This window comes from Alosa sapidissima, chromosome 22 (assembly GCF_018492685.1).
Source record: "Alosa sapidissima isolate fAloSap1 chromosome 22, fAloSap1.pri, whole genome shotgun sequence".
NCBI classification, from domain to species: domain Eukaryota; kingdom Metazoa; phylum Chordata; class Actinopteri; order Clupeiformes; family Clupeidae; genus Alosa; species Alosa sapidissima.
The window spans coordinates 14,349,582-14,366,456 of NC_055978.1; the positions used below are offsets into that span (position 1 = coordinate 14,349,582).

A 16,875-nucleotide genomic window follows, 5' to 3' on the forward strand; every position below is an offset into this window, starting at 1 on the left:
AGAGAGAGAGAGAGAGAGAGAGAGAGAGAGAGAGCGCAACAGTAGACAAGTGTTGGAATTAATGGCGAAACAAAACAAAACGAAACAACAAAATTTAGAAGGAAACACTGTTAGACCCAGAAGTGCAGAACGTCACTTCTTTATTGCAGGGTTACTGTGCAAACAGACACCAAGAAAGGGGAATGTGGATCACTGCTCATCACTGCGACACAAATGGTGTCACACACACACATTCACACACACAAGGAACCTTGAGCTAAATTTAGCGCCATCACAATTAATATTGCACACCACGGCTCAGCTCGGAGGTAATTCTTGAGGTGCTCACCTCGGCCATGGCGTCTGCCACCACAGCCTTCTGTACCGCCAGCAAAAGCTCTGCCCCTACAATGTGGAGATCAAGCCACTTCTATCACACAGAACAACATGACTGAATGCCACAGGTGTGACCTTAGAGATGAGATGGTGCCCATTCAACTGTGGTCCACACACATTTCAGAATCAGATGGTACCTAGGAACACATGCATTCACACACAGTCAAATGTATTGGCTGTGGTGGGTGAAAAGAAATGGAGGCTATACATGATAAAAAAAGAGACAAAGTAGAAAGCAAGGGAATCATAAAGAGGTGTCCGGCATAAAGTGGTGTCAAAGTATAGCACAAGATTTGTGTGTGTGTGTATGTGTGTGTGTGTGTGTGTGTGTTCTGGTCTGGCCAGTATGTTGTTTTTGGCAGATTGATGATACTGAGACAGAATGCCAGAATACAGATGAAAGGAGAGCAGAGGAGAGTGAACAATACCCTAGTTTCACCTTACAGTTTAGACACGGACAGATGCACAAACACACACTACGCACACACACAAACAAACACTGTACACACACACACACAAACAAACACTATACACACACACACACACACACACACACACACAAACAAACACTATACACACACCAACACATACACACACACACACACACACACACACACACACACACACACACACACACACACACACACACACACACACACACACTTCATCACAGTGTACAATGATACAGCACAACCATTCCTTTCTCAACACAGCAAAATCCATCTGAAAGGTGAATGGATCTCTGGACTCATTTCACTATGGTAGCAAAATACAATAAAAGAACATTTCATTCAGAATTGGCGATGCTCCCACCAATCCTCACAATCTCATCCACTAAACGCATCATCTCCCATTCAAAATCACAGAGGTGCTCTAGACTAGAGGCTGCAGAACATGAGGCAAGAGCGTTTCTACAACAGACAACCCACTTAATAACTAGACGACAGACCAAGCGATCTCTCAGGCGTCGCTACGGCATAGCTGACCCAGAGGTCCGGAGTGGTCAGGGGGTCCCCCCCCCCTTACGGTGCCTCCATGTCTGGCTGAGGAGAGACAGAGAGTGTGGGGGGGGGGGGGGTGGTGTCAGTTGGGTCAAAGACGCACCTGGCAGGCTGATGGGCGACAGCTCGTTGTAGCCCCCGAAGGAGGCGTTGCGGATGAGCTTGCGTCCGTCGGGGTGCTGCGGCCGCGGCGGCGTGGACACGCAGGCGGAGAAGCGCCGGCGGCTCAGGATGCCCTCCTCCCTCATCATGGTGGCCCCGGGCAGAGAGAGCCGGGCACCGCGCGCACCCCGGAGGAGGGACGGGGACGGTGACTGTGTGGCAGCCGTGGAGCCGGGTGACGGTCAGCGCGGAATCCGCGCCCTGGACGAGGTGGAGGTAGAGGTGGAGGAGTGGGATGGGGGGGCAGGAGGCAGCGAGAAGCTCAAGGAGGGTAGTTGACTAGGCACACACACACATACACACACAAACAAACACACTCTCTCTCTCTCTCTCTCTCTCTCTCTCTCGCTCTCGCTCTCTGGTTCAATGCCGGCAAGAGCGACGCAGATGAGTGTGCTAGTGCTGGCAGAACCCACTTCTCAAGACACACACAAAAACACACACACACACACACAGAGCGAGCACTCGTTCTCACAAATCTAGTCACTTGCAGCTTTTTCTCTGAAGGTTTCCCATTCTCTACTCTTCACTCTCTCTCTCTCTCTTTCTCTCTCTCACACACACACACACACACACACACACACACACACACACACACACACACACACAAAAACCACACAGCAGCCCTACCTCCCTGTTAACTCCTCTTGACACTGGAGTACGCGTGTGCCAGACAAACACACCGGGATTAGCATTAGCCTTCTGCTTACTGCAGAGGGGAACGATGTCCTCCTTTACTAGCACTCACCTTCTATCTCTCTCTCTCTCTCTCTGTCGCTTCTGAACCTCTATTGTTCCACTGTGCGATCTATCTGCACTCTATCTTTTTCTGCATGCTTGATGCCTTCTGGTAGCCTTTCCCTATGTGTGCTTGATCCCTCCCTCTCTCTCTCTCTCTCTCTCTCTCGCTCTCTCTCTCTGTATCTCTCTCTCTCCCTCTCTGGTTGGCTCTCTTGCTTTGAACTGTGACTGCATTCACTGCCTCCACTCACTTCTCCCCTCCTATTCCTCCCATTCGATCTCTCCTTCCCTCTCTCTCTTTCTCTCAGCATCTATCTTCCTTATCACTCCACCCACCCCATCACAAGTTTCACACAAACCCCATGTAATCCAGTATGCCTTACCCTAAGAACACACACACACACACACACACACACACACACACCTTCCCACACCTTCTAGTCAAACAAGGTCTCTAATGACACTGGCAGTGAGTACAAAAACAAAGGTTGAGGTGACCTGCACACACATTCTACTGTCCAGTTACCGTCTCTCTCTAAACATTAACTCCCATTCTTACTGACAGATTCCCTATCCAAGGAATACACCAGGCTTGCTTGCAGATTACAGACCTAAACTAAAAGCCCATCTATTCACCAAGCTAGCTAGCTACAGCCATAATAGCACTGCTAAAAGCACCAACCACAAAATGCTCTTCTAGGTCCTCCCTGGCAAGCTGAAAATAGTGTGCCAAACAGTAATTTAATTGCATTGTCTGATGCAGCACATCTGGGAGATGGAGGAACATTCTCTCCTAAAGTCACCAGGAAAGTGATCAGCTTACACAGCACTCTGGGCAATGAAACTAAAAATAAGTACTGCAAACAGATTACTCCCCATCCAGCTATCAAACTCAATAATGTCAGTAGAATTTATATATAACTCCCATACATTGCACACTGATAGCAAAAATGTCTCTAATCATGTTAACACTTTTTTCAGGAAGCCTAAGAGAGAAATGGGCTCGTTTTTGCAGATATTTTTATTTTCCTTTCCTTTAAGTGCCACTAATTCCAAAGGACAGGCATGCACACAGAGTGCATTTTACCCCGCTTGTACCGGGCTTCGGTTGAAAGCCTCTGTTGCCATTACCTGTAATTTTAGACGCAGCTAAAAACTGGAATGCTCACGTCATAGTTGGTGTAAGCTGTTATACCGATGGAGAAGTGGGTGAGATGCAGCTGTCGCATGGAACTGCACCCACATCTACGATGACAATTTACATTTGAACTACACATCATCTTCATTGGCACTGTGCTCCTTACCCTACCAGCTGGGTTATGCTTGAGTTATACTACATGGTTATACTACACTGAGCAACAGCCAAGCCCTGTTCACGGTGATTAGCTTGTCGCCCGTTGCTTACTGTCGCCTCAAAAAGTGGATATCATTAGAAATTTGTTGTGCAATGTTTTGCATTGCCAGCGGTTATTTTGCCTGTAATCGCTGAATAACATTGCGTAGTCTCTTGTCGCTAGTTGCTTGCAGTCTGAATGGGGGTAAAGACCCTGAGGACATCTCATGGGTAATGGTATTGGGGTGGAGGGGGGTGGGGGGTCTGCCAGTAATCAACCTTTATCTGGTCTGCTACAATGGGGAGCAGCGTGCATCACGGTGGTGTTAATCACTTCTGTTTACACACTCTCCCCGCCTCTGTAGTCCCATGGAAAGATGAGCGATCTGGCAAGCCTGGTATTGGAGATCTGGATGATCTTGTTTTACGAGTGTTTGCCTTCCAAACGGTGACTCTTTGCTCTCTGTGCACTGAGCCAATCAGCTGTCTGTTTGCAGGCCATATTGTAGACGTTTTTATCACCACTCTTTACATGGACGCAAAAAAGCAAACAGAAAAACTGTTTCTAAATGCTAACAAAAGTAGACACGGCAGGCTGATGAAGATACCCAGGTTGATAGGCTAGTGAGCTGCCTGCTACAGCGGCGCTCGGGAAGCAATGAGGGGTTAGATGCCTTGCTCAAGGGCACTTCAGCCGTTCCTACTGGTCGGGGTTCGAAGCGGCAACCCTCCGGTTACAAGTCCGAAGAGCTAACCAGGAGGCCACGGCAGCCCCAATCTGTCAATCTATCTGGGTCTGAGCTTGTGTTGGATGGAGGGTATCCACTGGTAAGGTACAGTCTGTTGAGGCAGTCACTGGTCCTTTGCTTTGATTTGTAAGTTACAGACGTAAATACTAATTCCCAACTAGCCCACGCAAACCACAGGGAAAGCTAAGTGTTCTGGTCTACTTGTTCTGAGGTGACTGACTGTTGACTGACGAGTAATCTTCCTCATCTACAGTATTGGGAGGACTAGAAGTGAAGGAAATAGGAATAGGCTCAAGCTCTAGGCAAGGGACACCTTACTGAATTCTGCCAAGAACGAGTTTGTTTTATCTTTCTTCACACACTAGATTCTACAGTTTAAATTGTTCTTTTACCTCCAGCTCTTCCAAATCAAGATGAATGTTCCATTGTCTTTATACCTCTTTTCCATCACAGCAAAAACACAACCTATCAGTTAGTCTGGGCTCTTAGATGTTTGGATAGATTAAGACTCCTCAATGAAAGAGAATCTACTAACTTTTTTTTACTCAACTTTTTTATTCGACTCACTCTCTCCCTCAGATTCGCACACAGGACTAATGGTCAAGCCTTGGCAGTTTGGTCAACATCATATGACTGGGCTGACAGCATGACGCCACCAGGGCTAACCTCCTGACTCTCCGCTAGAACACATCGCTCCCGGTCGGCAGGATGACGTAGGATTCAGAGAGGAGAATAAAACAACTAAAACAAATAGCAAAGCCCAACAAGAAAGGAAGATGGCTTTCTCATCCTGACCGATCCCACTTTTTATCGCTTGTTGGATAAGTAAGTTTCACTTATTCAACAAGTAGTACAACATTGGAAAACTGGCTGAAAGTAGCTATATAAATGTATTTGATGTTGCACTCAAAAAGCCATTATCTGGGTAATACAAAAGTGTTAAATGGCTAGTCTAGTGACGTTACACAATTGTAATCGTGACATAGGAGACACTGAGAGGAACACACTCTCTAATCCCCTGATATATACAGCACCATCAGCACCCTGTAATACATTTTTCGAGGAACAACACTATGAAAAGCCACTTTGCTCTTTGTTCTCCAAGATAATCCCCCCCGCTTTAAGCCAACCTCAGCTATCAGTAAGTGTGGGTGGTACTGTGTGTCTAGGAGTCTGTTAGCTTTGTACATGTGTGTGTGCGTGTACAGCTCAGGTCAGGTCAGTCAGTGACAGAGAAGGGCAACACTGGGTTAATCTGCTCACACTCTTGCTGTCGTGGTCGTGGTCTTACACAAGCGTCTCCTGCTGTGACTCCCAGTGCACTAAAAGCCTGTTCGTGTCTGAAGAAAAATCTTCCAAACACACACACACACACACACACACACACACACACACACACACACACACACACACACACACACACACTTAGGTCCTTTAAACAACAAATCAGCTCCACCTCGCTCCATCTCTCACTTTCCATCCGTCTCTTTCTCTGCCCCTCTCATTCTCTTCTTCGCCATCTCTCCCCCTCTCTGTCAATCTCTCTCTCTCTCTCTCTCTCCCCCTCTCTGTCAATCTCTCTCTCTCTCTCTCTTTCCCCCTCTCTTTTTATCGAGCTATCCGTCCCTGCCTTATGCAGCTGGGATCCCCTATTCACATGCTCTCCATTTTGCCGCATTGAGAGGGTGGTGGGGGAGCTTGTAAGAACTCAACTCAAGAAAAAAGCTTGTAAGAACGCAAACATCTTTATGCTCAAAGGGTTTCACACAAGTCCTACTTCAGACAAACTCAACTTGTCGCATTGAGGAGGGGACAAAAAAAAGAAAGCGCTTGTAAGGACGTTTGTCAAACCTGCTTGTTTTCAGACGACTCTTGATGCTTCTCTAATGAGCATAATAACACTTACTCACATCCCCACAGTCCTTAAACAGCACTTGCTTAATTGCCAATTCAGTCTCCTTCACGAATACAGCCCCCTTGTGTTCGACAACTATGCAACAGCTGGTCCCTAACAATGGGCGCTATACTTATTGGACACGGGCCAAAACTGGTTTTGATTGATTTGGGCTGAGCAGTGGAGGAAACATCTTAATCATCACGAGAATCTCTTGCGCTAGCACGAGGTAACTTACTGATGCCGACAGCATAGCTCAGGGATTCAGTGGCACCATCACTACATGAGCAGAACATACATTAACAGTTTATCACTTCATACCTCAAGACTGTGTCCATTCCTCACCATTGCGTGCAAAAAGACAGCGGTCACCTGTACTGTGTAGCCTATGTATGAGTGTGTGCACTTAAAGAAGACTGACAGAAGCCATCTGGCATCCTAAGGGACTGCGCTAGTGTGACTTGGCGGCCCCTAGAACACTGAAGGAATCTGAATCTGCCATGGCTAAACTGTCCAAAGACCACTCGTATTATAAACTGGTTTCACTTGATCAGCTGGCCCAATGCTACAAATGCAATTTGTGGATAGAGTGTGTCTCTGTATACAAAGTAAAAAAGTGCTGGTAGAGCTGAGTAACAACAAACCACTTTCCAACTGTGCAATGACTGTGTGCATCTGTAAACAAGCAAACAAATAGCCTATAAGATCAGTCTGTACCTTTAAAATTGCAAATAAATGCTAATCAAAAGCACTGAACCAAATGAAGCTTTGAAAATGAATCATCTGGCACAACCTAGACCTGTGTTGAGTTTATGCCACAGGTTAATTGATGAGTGTGCATATCCAGTTCCACCACAAAGGCCCTAGTTAACTCTCAAAACACCCCGTGGCATGACTTTCTCACTTTCCTGTCTGTACACAACCTGACGACCTAGCAACAAGGCTCAGCAAGGATTAAGTTCAAAAGCCTTAGCGCCAGAGGCTGTGCTTTTAGCAGCTGATGCTAAACCCCATGATCGCTAGTTTCCCTTTCAACATAGATTACTGCACAGTAAAATGTGTGTGGGGTCTATAAGGACCACATCTGGTCAAAAGTCAGGATTAGGTAAATAATAATAACAATAAGCAAAATAAGCTTATGCGGTGATTTCCATTAGGAATCTCCCAGAAGGGTTTTCTTAACACACTTGAAGACCCACTGAATCGGGATTAAGTCTCTGACAAAGAGGCTTTCTGATCCGAGACCTGAGAGGACACAAGTCTCCCCCAACCTCACACCTGCCTGTTTATTTTACCTTGTTTTGTCCTTGTAAGTAACATTAGCCTATGTCTAGCCTATGAACTTATACTGTGAGAGAGACGGTAGTATAGACATGCGAACACTGGACGCTTGGACATCAGGATGGTGTTGCTACAGGAAGCACTGAAGAAATAAAGAAATTAAGAACTTGGGAAACCAACACAGGTGAGGTGGGGAGAGGGGGGATCCAGATGCTACCAATAGGAGACTAACAGGTTGAGTTAGGGATGTGCTCTATGGAATCCAGCTACGCGGCAGTACTTGCCTGTCTTGAAGAATTTCAGTAAAGGCCCAACATTTGCCAATGCAGCCGGGTGTTTCTTTTCCAAAGCTTTGACTTACCACAGACACACAAATACACAGACAAACACAGGCAGACAGACACACACACACTATCTAAGTCCCATCTGAGCACGCAACGTCGCCTAGACTACTGTTCTGTGTGATGGGTAGGCACGCATATCCCCTGCCAAACGGCTGACATATCCTCCATGGCTTCTGCCTTTGCTCCCTGCAGACTTATTCCAGTGTCAGTGTGCAAACACACACACACAACAGTGCATCATCTTAATCAGCTAAAAGGGCACATCTCATTGGTCGAAGGCCAAAAAGGAAATGGGCAATCTTCGCCTGGATTGGTGGATACTTGCTCATGACTCTTCTCACCCTACATGACTGGGACATAATCCTCAAAGGCTAAGTCCAAATCCCTACCCTTCGTGTCCCGTATACTGTAGGTTTCTTTTTCTTATTTTCCCTCTCTCTTTCTCTCTCACTCAGGACTAAAGAAAAGAAAAGCAACTTGGGCCACTTTAAGTGAGAACACTTTGCAGATGTACACTCACTGACTGACTCGCTGAGCCCAACAGCAGAGGCTGCAAACAGCAGCTGGTCCATTTAAAAGACTGATCCTCTTCCGCTCCCCATGTTCTTGGTGTGAGGTCAAGCGCAGGTTAGCGGTATCGAATGTCATTTAGCCGAGCAATTCGTTCTTTATCAAGTGTACGTGTGGGTAACAGAGCGGGCTCGGGTACAAAGCATCCGCTGTGCACCCAGAGGCCAATGGGGAAGAGCATTCATCATAAAAGGTAGCACTATAGGGTGTGTGGTGACTGATCGATTCCCATCGCCACCCTCCACTCCAGACAAGAGCTATAAAGGACAGCTCAGAGCTGCAGAGGTTGCTATGGAGACAGTGTTCAGAGTTGCGGAGGCCTCAGAGGTAGAGGCACTTTTCATCCAGCAGGGTTTTTTGATGTCTGTGTTTGTGTGTGTTTGTGTGTGTGTGTGTGTGTGTGTGTGTGTGTGTGTGTGTGTGTGTGTGTGTGTGTGTGTGTGTGTGTATGTTTGTGTGTGTGCGCATACATGTGTGTGTGAGTGAAGACAGCCATTCATAGTACACCACAATCCCATTTAACACAGATGTGTGGGAGGGATGTGCTTGCATTTGAACATCACAAGTAAACACAGACAGACAAGCCCCACAGCTATTCTGATTGAGAACCAAAATAATACTCATGTAACACTCATATAACACTCACCCACACTTAAACACACAAACACATAATCTGCACAACCTGTCACACCTACGGTCCAATATCAGTGCTAACAACAACAGAGGATGCTTCAAACAGAATATGAGGATTTTCATCTCTAGATAAGTATTGGGAGTGCTGGGACAGTTCTAAATAGACAGTTCTAAAGAGAGCCAAAAACCTCGCCAGAATCAACTCAAACAAATACGACAGAGAATATGCATCACAGTTCTGAGGGCCACTGTAAGACAATCAACACCTGTATTTGACATCAATTAAAGGCACACTACGCAAGATTTTCCCCTTTATGAAGCCAATTTGATAGTAAACGAACTTGTAATAGGCGAATTGTTCACCTAGCATAACTATACAGCATAGACGTAGCAAGTCCCTACCGAGAAAACCAGCCAGACAACTTCCAAGAGTGGCGCCCAACCAAAACTCGTGAGAATCTGAAACATTACCTCGTCAGTAGATATAGCTCTTTGGAGATAGTTTTTGCCTGTTGTTACTCCTTCACCTCCACAACAAAAGCATTTGCATTGCATACAGGGGGGATAAGTCGCGATAAGTTTGCTAACATATAAATACATTGCGACTCTAGAGGGAGCTTTAAACTCGCCAAAAATACCCAAACCTGCATAGTGTACCTTTAAGGTGGATACGAAGCTAAGTAAACCAACAGCATTTCTTCATTCCTCCCCCAATGTGGTCAAATGAAACCAGTCAACAGGGAGCTCAGAGGTGAATTGACCCATTCATCGACTAATTATCCGCACTGCCGTACATCACTCTGGCTTTAACATTGGTTAAGACCTATGGATGCTTTTGGCCCATATGATTCAGTTATCCACTTGTTTAAGGACACTTCATCATCATCCCACAAAGCTTAAAGTAAGGAAAATATCCCTGCCTGAAGTAACCAGTCATTTTTGAAGTCGGTACATATATTATTCATAATCAAATCTTAATACAGCCTGACACACGCCTGAAATCAGGCAGAGTGCCTGAGAGCCTTGATCCCAGCATGAGGAACAGTACTGGTGCATGGTCTCACACTGACGTCAGGCTTAAGGGGATAGTCAGGTAGGTGTCTGGAGCCCCAAAGGTAGGAATGGAGGTGAAGCAGGGGCAAGGTGATGGGCCGAGAGGACTTTGTCGCCCCGGCTAAGTGGATAAGCTCGATGAGAGGCAAGGGGACAAGAGCAGTGCACGGCTCACCTTCTGTGTCAATGCACTCGGAATGGAGCGGCCAATATTGTCTTACAGGAGCTTGGACGCTGGATGTATCTGGAGAAACTGTAGAGGACGGCCAAACATTTGAAAGGTTTTTTTTTTTTTTTTTAAATAGGTAAAGAAAGAGAAATATGGTATTCAGTGGTGCTAGTACTGTACCATCCAAGGCTGATTGATAATGAACAGTGACAACTTCCAACATATCTCAACACTTCTTCACCACCTTCTCCCATTGACATTCAGCTAAGAACAAATATTGTGGACACATAGTGTTTGATGTTGAGAACACTCACTTATGCTGGCCAGAAACAGAACAGGAAAAATTCAACTGTCTGCAAGAGTTAGATACGATTTTACACTGGGAACACACACACACACACACACACACACACATAATCAGAATGCGTCAAACAGCTGAAGTCTTCCTGCATACACTCAGCTACCAATCAGATTCTGACGGAATGGAGGCTGACTCCAATCATCATCAGTGAACTGCAGTTCAGAATGCAGCACTGCTGTGGTCTCAGCTAAGCAGCGCCCTCTAGTGGTCAGTAATGAAAAATGCACAAAAAGACAGTAGGACTGTGTAGGGCAGTCCGGCTATGTGAAACAGACATTACATCACTGCCCCATACTGGTCAAGGTGACCACTTCCATTGGTATAGTGCGACTTTAAACATGACACAGGATGCAACACTTTGAGTTACATCCTGTGTATGACACATGCACTGTAAATAAAGCTTTGTGGTTATTATTATTAAAAATAATACTACAGCAATCATAAGTGCTTTGACCCGCCATTTCAAAACAAGAGATCCATCTCTCACAGCTAACATTCATTCCAAGACATAAAACTAGGACTCTTCAGAAATTACACAAAAGGTTCAACACAGTAGTCAGTGATGAAGGGCAGAAAACACCTGTCTTTGAATAGAGGTGTAACGCTGTATGTCACTTGTCATCATGCAGTCTCATGGTGATGTATACCTCGGTATGGATTTTTGGCATATGGCAAGTTGTCATCATTGATGGACACTGATACTTTTTCCTAAATTATGTGTTGACCAAGCAATGCCTCTCTCAAGATATTTTTTAATGAAAACCAAACCAAAACACTTCAGCTTTTGAAGGGCACGATCACAATGCTGTGAAGCTTTGCATTAATCAGTTCTGAAGAGCTCCCATCTTCAATGCTGGAGGAGACACAGAATGCTCCCCACGATAACACAAGATGCTTGCACACCAAAGGAAACCCACTTTGCATGTCATGTTGTGTATGGCAAACAAGGACAGAGATGTTTTCATGAGCAGCACTTGCTTACCAAATTAGTGCATTCACTTAACAAATGCACAATCAAAAAAAAAAAAGTCCACCACCATAGATCTAATCGCCCCAGACTGGACCACACAGTCTGGCCCTGGATCAGTCTTTCACCGGTGTGTCAGATATGCAAAATAACTCTTACCATGGCTGTAGCTGACCCCAGGACTGAGGGAGGGGCTTGTGAGCAGGTCTCGATTGGGCGTGTGAAGGCCCGCCTCCTTTCCTTGGCGCTGACTCATCCTCCCCGGGGTCAAAAGGGCCGCATCATCACCAGGCATTAAGGCAGCTGTAGATACAGTAGACAACAGAGAAAGAAACAGTCACTAAAAATGCTTTTCCCAATGTCAGCTGTGTTACCGTATAGAAAACACCCAACAAATACAAATACGGTGAGACAGAATCATTAAGGAAAAGGAGCCACTGAAACATGAGGGAGTCTATGTCCAGTGAGAGGTGCTTGGGTGGCTTTCTAGAAAAATCTCTTGGTAGAGGCTGATTACTGCACTCAGCACACCCTCTGGTGGCGCAGAAGGGCAATGTCCAGTGCAGTGCCTGGCCACAGAGAGCACTGGCTTTCCCTAAAGCTGTGTCTCAATGGAACAAAGGCTTAAAAGTTCACAACACAATTTGCAGTGGACATCACAGCCCGGATCAGATTATCTCTCCAACACCCCCCCCCCCCCCCCCCCCCCTCCCCCCGGTCAACATGTGTTGTCAGACAGCAGATTGGAGATATGCTACAGTACATCTGTGTCACTGTATTAAATGTACACACGCGCACACACGCGCGCACACACACACACACACACACACACACACACACACACACACACACACACACACACACACACACACACACACACACACAAAATAATCCAACCATGACGGCTATGACAGAATCCGCACAGGAAATAAAACGAACAAATGCTTCTGAAGTGACTGTGTGTGTGTGTGTGTGTGTGTGTGTGTGTGAGAGAAAGGGAGAGGAATAGAGAAGGAGGGGGGTGGTACTGCAGTCAATCACCTGTCTGAATGCCCAGCAGGGATTTAACAATAGGCCATATTTATACTGCAGTCCGCACACACGGTACCTGGAAATAAAAGCCCGCGGGCTGTACACTAACCTAACACCTCACATACAACCAGATGTAATGTCAGATTTTCATCATCAAACCAAAGACACAAGAGCAAGCTGATTAGAGTGACGCACATGTGGCGGTGATAGCTGCGCTGTTCACAAGGCTGTGTGTTCACAAGCGTTCTGGCACACTCTAGCTCAGCGTTCTAGTTCACAGTTCACACCACCTGCACACCACCTTCCTTCTCAACATTGTGAAAACGGCATGTGGTGGTGACAAGAGATTGTCTTTGGGATGAGGAGGACATTTCAGGGATAGTTCGCCCGACTAAACAAATCACATCCCAGAAAGCCTGTTTTAAATCTGTGCAACATCAGGCTAACACTGGCACAGACTAACAGATAGCAATCCTTAAGACAGTGAGTCAGAGAGCAAACTCAAGCCAATTGCTCCTCTGGAGACGACCTGCATCATATTTCTAACCAAATTATGCCATCAGTGGTTTACTCTGGCTTCAGACAGAGGTCAAAAGGTCAGTGAAACAAAAAACACAAACAACAGTTTAGCCATTACAGTCTAGATTAACTGAACGGGGATTTCCTGTAATCTCCCTGGTAAGAGTAAGAGTGTGGTGTTAGAAATCCCCCCTACAGGATAATAGGGCTTTTCCGGAGTAGTGGAGGAACTATTTCAGGAATTCAGTAACTGCAGAACTATTTCAGGAACTGCGGAACTTCCAGCACTGAGCCTGATTTATGCTTTGGCTAATATGTTGAACAATTATAGCTAACAGACCTACTGAACATCCTAAATTTCTCCAAACTTCAGTGGAAAATGGCCTCGGGTACTGGCTACTAAAGGGGTCCATACAGCAAGCCCTCTACAGGACCTCATGACTGCAGTCACACTCATTCAATCAACTCATGCCCCTCTCAATACGTCCTTTTAGGAATCAGTCTCTGTGTGTGTGTGTGTGTGTGTGTGTGTGTGTGTGCCAGCCTGCTTGTCTATGACCGTATATAAGAGAGAGTGTTTGTATAAATTTGGAGAGAGTAAGAGTGAGTGGTGTGTTGGAAGTGAGTTTGTGCTGCATGAGAGAGAGTGAGGGAAACAGAACTCATTCTTGACATTTAATGAGACCTACATGTATACAGAAAACAGGAAACTCTTCTAATACTAACAAGCAGAAAAAACACCATCAAAAGCACATTTGACACTTGCTGGCTCACCAACTTCTCTATTTTTGCAATATAATTGACAATGTGCTGCTGTGAAAGCTTGTTTTAAATGTTCACGAGGTTATCCAACCTGTACCACAGAACTGTAGTACATGACCTGAGTGGCTAGCAGGAATGACAAGTGTGTGTACTTGTCTTTTATCACACGATACCATCAAAATTAATCTGAACAGAATACAGGATGTTAGCTGTCAACAAACATGTTTCAAAACATGGAGGTCATACTATACTTTATATTGTAACAGCCTAGAACATTATGAAACTGAAAAGGTAATGTAACAGATAACGATTTCAGAAAATACATTTTTGTGTTAGTTATTCTCCATGAGGGAGAAACATTTTGATAGGCTACAACCCCATAAAAACAAGTTTGAAACCAAGACCTGTCCTGTGTCCTTAATCTCTTCAATGTGGTTCATTTGTGATACAGTACGACCAGTGCAGCTTGTTCACCGATTCAGATGGCTGTTTGCACTGAGCATTTGAGAAACGCAAAAGGATGTGGGCGGTTTGTCTCACTTCCTCTTCGGCCTGAGCTGTGTGTGTGTGTGTGTGTGTGTGTGTGTGTGTATCTGCATGTCATGCAGCGGTGAGTTAGGGCTTCAAGAGAGCACATGGCTTCCCCACTGTGACCCTGACCTGTCCAGTCACAGGATATATATATAGGCACAAAAACTCCCCTTCCCACCTCTGCCATCACCTCACATCCTCAAACACACCCAGCCACTCACTTGCACACGACACACGACACACACACACACACACACACACACACACACAAACAAACAAACAAACACACACGCACACACCGTCCCGGCCGTCCCGCTACACAAGATGCAATATGTCCCCAAAAAAAAACTGTGGACATGGCTACAAAAGCTTAGCCTCCAAGCATTTAGGCATTCATGACCCCATTTGAGCAAACAAATACAGCACAAACACGAAGCTGAACATTCTTGATAATTTTACCATGGCAGTCTCACCGATAATAAGATAATGAAATATTTTTAAGTTCGCAACAATATAAGAATGTCAGCAATGTCTTACTAGCCTGCTTTTCATTAAGACCAATGTCAACACTGAATCTTTAATCTATTAGCATAACACCGCTGTTTCCCTTGCCTATAATGTCTCATTGTCTCCAAATACACTGCAGTCATAAATGGTAAGCCTGTGCTTCTTGCGACTGGAGTCATTCAGCCAATCATCTTTTAGTTAAGTGCTATTGCTTAAATACTGATATTAGTCTGCAGGCAATCTCTGACCAATTTGTCAAAACTAATTAGCCTAATGTGGTCGAAAAACCAAATTCATTGTTCTAATTAAGAGAGTCAGGGTTTTTCTATGCATTTGCTGTTGGTCCAAGTGAATTGACTAGCTGCAGTTACTATATATTGCGCAAAACGGAAGTCTTTGCACTCATGGCGTTTCACTTTTAGTCATGATTTTCATCTTTTTGTCATAACAGTGCAGTAGCAATCTAAAATATATCATTTAAAAGGTATAAAACTCATTCACTCAATTAGCAATCTTGGTCGTCTTGCTAAGGTCACATTAGGCTGTTAAAAAGAGAGTGTTCATGAAGTGGATCAAAATGCTACACAATCTACTGTAAGCAAATAGGCCAGAACTATCTTGTCTAAATCTTGACTGTCTAAATGTCAGTCGGTAGACTTACTAAGCGAGCATGGCAGTCATTGTTTCCATTCAGATCATTTACATATTCTGTAGGCATTCATGAAAATGTGCGTATCTTCGAGTAAAAAATGTGCGTATCTGCGTGGGTTTCCATCCACTGTGCTACGCGAGTTAAAAATATACATTCTCCTAGGAAATAGTTCTGATCAGCTGTGGGCTCAAAACGCAAGGTTGTCAGGGTAACATTAACGGAATAAATTGTTTCTGATCCGAATAGTTATCATGCACATTAAAAAGATGGACGGATAAAGACAGCACCTTCCAGACACATTTCCATAAGGTCAGTTGGAGTTAAAGGGATGTAGTGTACCCAGAAATACCCAGTACATCATCAAATGAGCAAATGACAGATACAAATGACATGGCTGTATTTTCCTTCAGCATATTCTTTACAGCAAAAAAAAATGTATGCACTCAAATACATGCTGATGGAAAAGCAAAAAAAAGTATAGTATGAACTTTATAAAAATATATAGGCCTATAACAGTTTTAGAAACTGCAAGCACATAGGCCACAAATGTACAAATGAGACCGTAGCCTAAGTGAGATTGTAGGGACTTCGCTAATGGCCCTAACCTATTCTCAAATCACTGTAACGTTAAACATTCTTGGGCTTATTACATACTTAAAAGACGTCTGATTTCATTGACTGACACCATTCAGTTGTCCCATGCCCTCTTCCAACTGTCAAAGACAACCTCTTATGCCACATTTTGCATTTTTTTTTTTTTTAAAACACACACACACACACACGCACACGCACACGCACACGCACACGCACACGCACAACACACACACACAACACACACACAACACACACACAACACACACACAACACACACACACACAAACAAGTGTTTGAAGAGGCTGCCCACAGATAGCTCTGAAAAAGTGCCCTTTCAGCTGAGGACATACTGTAGACATAAGGCCGAACATGCAAGCGCCAATGAATCGTGCTCTCACCACAATCACGCCGTTAAACTTAAATAGGTTAACATCACTCTAAGTTCGCCTTCAAGCAAGGAAAACGATGATTTGAAGACATCTGTTTCGTTGGAAGGGCAATGGGTAGCAACAGGGCAACACAGAGACAGGCCCGATGGCAGGGCTGTTATGAGAGTATTAAAATATGGGATATTCTACGGGTAAAGATTAAAACGGCAAGACAGCGGGGGGGAAGTTAAAATATGTGAGAAACACGGAAAAAGTT

General features: G+C 44.9%; 1 protein-coding gene across 1 annotated transcript in view; it reads right to left on the reverse strand.

Moving 5' to 3' along the window:
• osbpl8 (oxysterol binding protein-like 8) overlaps positions 1–16,875 on the reverse strand; it is an 85,276-nt gene that overhangs the window by 26,310 nt on the left and 42,091 nt on the right. Inside the window, 1 exon segment of the mRNA XM_042078471.1 lies at positions 11,793–11,936. Within this exon segment, the coding sequence (XP_041934405.1) occupies positions 11,793–11,936 (144 nt within the window).